This window comes from Oncorhynchus tshawytscha, linkage group LG07 (genome assembly GCF_018296145.1).
Source record: "Oncorhynchus tshawytscha isolate Ot180627B linkage group LG07, Otsh_v2.0, whole genome shotgun sequence".
NCBI classification, from domain to species: domain Eukaryota; kingdom Metazoa; phylum Chordata; class Actinopteri; order Salmoniformes; family Salmonidae; genus Oncorhynchus; species Oncorhynchus tshawytscha.
Window position 1 is genome coordinate 10,490,437 of NC_056435.1, and position 7,321 is coordinate 10,497,757.

The 7,321-nt window shown below is 40.8% G+C and overlaps 1 protein-coding gene across 1 annotated transcript in view; it reads right to left on the reverse strand.

The window, feature by feature from the left end:
- Window positions 1-6,950, reverse strand: part of LOC112253968 (aryl hydrocarbon receptor) — an 82,502-nt gene extending 75,552 nt beyond the window's left edge. The window contains exon 1 of the mRNA XM_042324089.1: window positions 6,514-6,950. Within this exon, the coding sequence (XP_042180023.1) occupies window positions 6,514-6,572 (59 nt within the window). The 5' untranslated portion in view covers window positions 6,573-6,950. The remainder of the gene's footprint in view (window positions 1-6,513) is intronic.
- Window positions 6,951-7,321: the final 371 nt, after the last annotated feature.

The following is a 7,321-nucleotide window of genomic DNA, read 5'->3' on the forward strand; positions in this document are numbered from 1 at the left end:
AGGAAGGAGACGTGTTCTGTCTCCTAGAGATGAACATACTTCGGTGCAAAATGTGCAAATCAATCCCAGAACAACAGCAAAGGACCTTGTGAAGATGCTGGAGGAAACAGGTACAAAAGTATCTATATCCACAGTAAAACAAGTCCAATATCGACATAACCTGAAAGGCCGCTCAGCAAGGAAGAAGCCACTGTTCCAAAACCGCCCTATAAAAGCCAGGCTTCGGTTTGCAACTGGTCTGATGAAACAAAAATAGAACTGTTTGGCCATAATGACCATTGTTATGTTTGGAGAAAAAAGGGGGAGGCTTGCAAGCCGAAGAACACCATCCAAACCGTGAAGCATGGTGGTGGCAACATCATGTTGTGGGGGTGATTTGCTGCAGGAGGGATTGGTGCACTTCACAAAATACATGGCATCATGAGGAAGGAAAATCATTCTGGATATGTTGAAGCAAAATCTCAAGACATCAGTTAAAGCTTGGTCGCAAATGGGTCTTCCAAGTGCACAATGACCCCAAGCATACTTCCAAAGTTGTGGCAAGATGGCTTAAGGACAACAAAGCCAAGGTATTGGAGTGGCCATCACAAAGCCCTGCCCTCAATCCTAGAGAAAATTTGTGGGAAGAACTGAAAAAACGTGTGTGAGCAAGGAAGCCTACAAACCTGACTCAGTTACACCAGCTCTGTCAGGAGGAATGGGACAAAATTCACCCAACTAATTGTGGGAAGCTTGTGGAAGGTTTCCCAGAACGTTTTACCCAAGTTAAACAATTTAAATTCAGTGCTACGAAATACTAATTGAGTGTTTGTAAACTTCTGACCCACTGGGAATGTGATGAAAGAAATAAAAGCTGAAATAAATCATTCTCTTTACTATTATTCTGACACTTCACATTCTTAAAATAAAGTGGTGATCCTAACTGACCTAAGACAGGGAATTTGTACTAGGATTAAATGTCAGGAATTGTGAAAAACTGAGTTTAAATGTATTTGGCTAAGGTGTATGTAAACTTCCGACTTCAACTCTATATACTGAACAAAAATATAAACGCAACATGCAACAACTTTGACGATTTTACTGAGCTACAGTTCATAAAAGGAAATCAGTCAATTTAAATAAATTAATTAAGCCCTAATCTATGGATTTCACATGACTGGGCAGGAGCGCAGCCAATCATAATATTTTTTTTTCCCACAAAAGGGCTTTATTACAGACATATATACTCCTCAGTTTCATCAGCTGTCCTGGTGTCTGGTCTCAGACGATCCTGCAGGTAAAGAAGCCGGATATGAAGGTTCGGCGTTGGCGTGGTTACATGTGGTCTGCGGTTGTAAGGCCATTTGGATATACTGCCAAATTTTAAAAAACGTTGGAGGCGACTTATGTTCGAGAAATTAACATTAAATGATCTGTTAACAGCTTTGGTGAACATTCCTGTAGTCAGCATGCCAATTGCACGCTCACACAAAACTTGAGACATCTGTGGCATTGTGTTGTGTGACAAAACTGCACATTTAAGTGGCCTTTTATTGTCCCCTGCACAAGGTGCACCTGTGTAATGATCATGCTGTTGAATCACCTTCTTGATATGCCACACTTGTCAGGTGGATGGATTATCTTGGCAAAGGAGAAATCCTCACCAACAGGGATATAAACAAATTTGTGCTTTTTGTGCATATGGACAATTTCTGGGATCTTTTATTTCAGCTCATGAAACATGGGACCAACACTTTACATGTTGCATTTATATTTTTGCTCAGTATATACAGTATAGTCTCTTCACTCTGTCCAGCTAGCTAACAGTCATCGAAATTAAGCTTGACAGTCAATAAGCATCGAACATTCCAGAAAGCAATAGATAGAGGACAAGTTAAAATTTTAAATGAAAAGTTACATTTGAACTGCGGCCCTCCGGACCTCGGTGAAGATCGAATGCGCCCCGCGTGGTACATTTGTTTGACATCCCGGCCCTATAGCATCAAAAGTAGTGAACTATAAGGAATACGGTGTCATTTCAGATACAAACAGAGACTCGGTCCCCTTTGATAGTTGAAGAGTAGCTGAAACAGATGTGATTCTCAACTTCAAGTAAAGAACCAGGTCATTGGTGCAGTATGACATCATCCTGACTCCTCACAAATACAGGCCACTGTGTCCCAGGTGTTTGTCTTAGAGTAAGTCTCACCAAGCACCTTTGGGTCACAGCTACTATACTCTCTGGCATATTCCTAGAAACGTACTTAACTCTCTTTGTAAACTGACAAATAGCATAATTAATCCATTATAATGTTCAACTAACTAGAAAAGGCCTTAAGTCCAAGAGATTATCAGAGTTGTTTTAGGCATTTGATAAGCAAGGCAATATTAGTGTTGTGTGTCAAGTATACTGTACATCATAATCATCTATTCCAACAAAAACTAAGTGAAATATTTTCTTGAAAATGAACTGTCATAGACATATAAGAAAAAATGAAAAATGTATTACAAATGAATAGTCATAGACATAGATGATGATAATGTTGTTAACACAGTGTGTCATTGTCTACTCTTACCAATCCTTGAAACCAACAACCTCTCCCACTTCAGAATTTCCTGGTTCAATGTTCGGGAGAACCTTGTCTTGAGAAACCAAGCCATTGTTGTCAAATGGAGGTCTGTTGTAACCCGACGCTGTATTTTCACCACCAAGGGCTTACCCGAAGGAATTTCAACAGTAACTCAAGCCAGAGGTTTGGAACCAAATTACACAATCCTCGAAAACAAGGGAAAGTGACGACACCAGAGACTGGCCATGGGGACAATAGGCCCTTCATTCAGACCGTCTCTGTCCGTCCGCCGTCAGTTGGACTCCATCTTGGATTCCTCACGCAGACGGAGGTAACCTTCTTTGTTGTAGCACAGGTGTTATCACAAGTTAATGACAAATTCCAAGTGACATTAGCATGTTTTGATACGGGTGCACGTAGTTCAATGTTACAGTAGTGTATTCTTAATCACTGCAAGGACCACACGGTGATGTTTACACAAATATAACATAAGTGCTAGCTTCTTGTAGCATTTTGGCTCACATAATTCAAATGGCCAACCTTTCCATAAACAGTTCAAACCAGACGGCCTAGATCTGAACCAAAATAGAAAACAGGCCAGTCTTCCAAAGGTCAACCTGATGGCTGAACAGAGGAGGCGCGATAGAGTAACCAGATCTGGGTAATCTGATTTTGAGTGTTGTAACCGACACATGACACGAGAGGCCTGTGCACGTTTGGAAACACCGGGGCCCAGGCCTGGATTCAAATAGTATTTGTTCCCGTCAAATACTTTCAACATTTGACTTAGCCTGTACGGGGTGCCAGATGGGTAGGTTTTTTTTCTCCCTTTTGGGCCTATTCTATTGGTTCTTTTGCGCCAGGCAAGCTCAACCAAGGGAAGCTAACATATTTGAAAGTGCACAAACGCTATTTGAGCCCGGCTCTGGTAAGGTCATTCCCACCCTGATAACCTCCAGTAGAACTCGATCTGTCTCTGGTCCACCTCAACAAAACAAGAGTTAAACTCAGATGGCTCAACCTGCAGCGTTCGTCTTGCCCAACTCGCCATTACTCATACTGTAGGTCCAATTCTTAAAACAATGGATGTGTAGTATTATCTATCTTGGCAGAGCTTTACCATCTTATTGCAAGACTGCTTTCCCAGACTCCCAAACAAAGGTACTTTGTCTGAGTCAGTGTAACAACAACCCCTGAATAAGATTAGGTTCTATGTCTAACATAACGAGTACATCAAAACTGTCTGACATTCTTTCCAAATTGTTTGGTGAAGAACAAAAAAAAGACAAGGAAAATACTGTCTAACATTCTTTCCAAACAGTCAGGACACTGTCTGTGAAGGAATGGTGAAGGTAGAAGCCACACAGGTGGATGGGGAATAAGGGTCCCTCAAAGTAAAGCTTTAAAATGTGGGAATGCGAACGCATGCCCCCTCCATGGTCATCACCATCAAAGTCATATTCATCCATTGACCAACTTGCTGCCAAAAATAGCACGAGTCACTTCTGGCTCATTGGGTCAAGTGTTCCCGTAATGAGCTTCTGGTGAGGTCTGTTACAGTTAACGTAGCCATGTGACGTCACTGACAAGTGGCAGGCCAGGAGAGGAGAGGTGGCCGAGGGTCTGGTGTGGACTGGAGATTCAGGGTCTAACCTGTCTGTCTGTGTGTGTGTGTCTGTCTGTCTGTCTTTGTGTGTCTGTTTCCATGCCTGCCTGCCTGCCTATCTGTTTGTCTGTCTATAAGTCTCTTAGATCATGTGAAATGTTTGCTGAATTGTTGGATCACTCTCATTTGATTGACAAAGGAATGACAAAGAGTCATGGATTTTCTGTTCTAAAAGGGATTTTTCCTAGTGGAAACCTAGTAAGAGTGGCTGACTGAGTATCATACTCAAAGCAATATCTACTAAAACACTAGCGATGCGTCCCAAACGACATCCTATTCCGTATATAGTGCACTACATTTGACCAGAGAGCCCTATGAGTCCTCGTCAAAAGTAGTGCACTATATATGGAATTGAGTGCCGTTTGAGAGGCAGCCTACGCCTGGTCTGCAACACAGCAGCCACACAATGATATCATTGTGGAGGTAGAAAAAAGCTCATTCTATTGGACATTATAGAACTGCAGACACTGTCTCCTGCTGTAGGTAATGTTATATCATCAATCTTCTCTTTTTAAAAGGCCAACAAGTTACCCTGTGCCATTGTTCCAAACTTCTGGAAATCTGATAGAGGGAGAGAGCAATGAAAAGAGAACGTTTCCATACAGGGCTGATATAGAAAGTGTGGAGATTGGAGGAAGAAAATATATATTTTTTAAAGTGGAGCAAAATACTTGCTGTTGCTAATCAGGTCGTAAGGTTATAAGTAGGTAATAATAAAGTAATTACTCGTACTTATTATCTCCTTGAGTCCCACCGTATCGCTGGCGAGTTCCGGACTTAAACATTGTGTGTCTGAGCTAGTCTTCCTGTACTATTGGAATCGTCTATATCTTCTGCATCCGTAAATACCAACCATTACTCTGTTTGATTAGGGGGGGGTGAACTAGAGTGGTGTTTGTGAGACAAGGGCGGAACCCGAAAGGGCCCGGGGGCGGGTCTTTTATACCAAAATGTCTGTAGAGTCCGAATGGTTTGAGCTACAAACTATTAAAAGCTTTCTATGAAACGCTAAGACTCTCACAAACACGCACATGTTTTTTTGCTCTATGATGCGTACAAGCCACACAAAAAGGTAAGGGGTTCTCCAGTATAGAAGATCATTGGAAATCCCTGGACATGTGTCTATAACACTGTATGCTCACGTAGTTGCTGACACAAACTCCAAACTAAACACAGTTGTCACTGACAAGTTGGATATTATTTTCCAGTGAGTAATCATTTGATGTACTTACAGCATTCATATAAATTCTTTTTTTTTAAATCAGGTTTGTGCTTAGATGGAACTTGTCTTTTTATTGACATCTCATGAATGCAACTGTTTATGTAAATATAAGGGCTGGACATGCAGATAAATGAAAGTCAGATAAACAAAAATAAGATTTTTTGCTGGAATCTTGGGACCAAAATGTTCTGAGTAGTGCAATGTATTTAAACGTTTTAAAAAACGATTTGTTCAAGTGATTTTTTTTGCCAGAAAATATAAATGTGTAACTTTGTGTGTGATTTAGTAATTTGCAGAGGACAAAATTAAGAAATTTAAAAAAGTTTGTCCTCATGATTGGAAAAAACCGCAGGACTGTCAGATTACAAAATTTCGGCCCAATTTCCAATTTTCAACTTGATTATGACTAATGCAAGACTATCATTTCCATGCCAGACCACAACTACACACCAAAATGAAATCTTAAGCTAACCCTAAAGACTTGAGGAAGCATTTACAATAGGTTGCTGTGGAAAATACTGATAACTTAAATACAGATTGTATAGATAAAAAAATCAAATGAAGATGGTTTCGGAACGAGACAGCAGGCTAAATCAGTTTGGTATCGTTGCATCTGCAGAATCACTGCAGATACCCAGAGCGATACCAACTTTACGCACAACTTAAACACAAAACCAGTATCATAATATGCATATTATTCATATAATATGATCAATTATAGATTGATAGATAACAAGTCAAGCAATGTGTGTATCGTAAAAATGCCGTCATGCATTCACCCATAAAATGATGACAAAATGTGGTGAACATGCACATCGGTCTTATTTGCGTAACTTGATTTAGTGAAGCTCAGAACCCGTAGCCTATAGTGAAAATAAGTGCCACACGATAGGCTACACAAAGTCTACTATTCACATAATAGTAGAATAAACTTCAAATTAAACATTTCGTTTATTGTTTTGTATCGTTAGAACCTGTATTAGTAGCATTGGTTGACCTGTAAGATAATGTAACCATTCCTTTTACACAAAGTAGCCGTATCTTTTAACTTTGAAATTATATTCAGAGCTGCTTACATTTTCTGAACAGGCTTCTTCCGTTTCTTAGCTGCGTACTGCGCCGTACTCCCCAACATGATGTATCTCTCCCTAAGAAAGTCTATAGAATAAGACTATCCTATACGTGTCCCTCTTATTTTTGCAGGTCGTTTTCGAAGACCCACGACTAGATGCAGCTCTGTATAATGTAAATATCCACAAGGAGTCCGCCGATGTACAGAACGTCTCATACGTCGACGCTCCAAATATGAACAGAAACTATTCCTCTTGGTTGACCAGACCGACAAAATCCCAAATTGTTTTTTGATATAAAAGTTTAGGGAAACCTTTCAAACTGCACAGAAGCTACAAATGGCTTGCGTGATCCGAATAAATTTGACTCCGTCCGTCCGTCGGTCCGTCCGTCCTTTTTTTTTTTTAAAGCTGTCATTCCTAATGCATTAACATACTGTACACTCCTCTAGTTGGGCGAAAGTAATGACTGCGTTTTCTGCTACTCGAACCAATCCAGAGCGCTGGTTCGCCGCAACTCACGCAGCAGGTACAGTGGGGCTGTTCGCTATTGGTGCAAAGCGCTTTCAGGAAATGTAACACAGAAGAGAGAGAGAGAGAGAGAGAGAGAGAGAGAGAAGAGAGAGAGAGAGAGAGAGAGAGAGAGAGAGAGAGACCTTTAAAGGGGCAATCTACGATTCAAACAATAACAAAGCGTCGACCCCGCCACTGTTTTGGTAAACATGCGAGGGACGGAGCTAGAGAAATGTATCCACTCTGAAATTCATAGGCAGAGGCACAGAGCTATGGCTGCAAGGACCTAGCATCCATCATA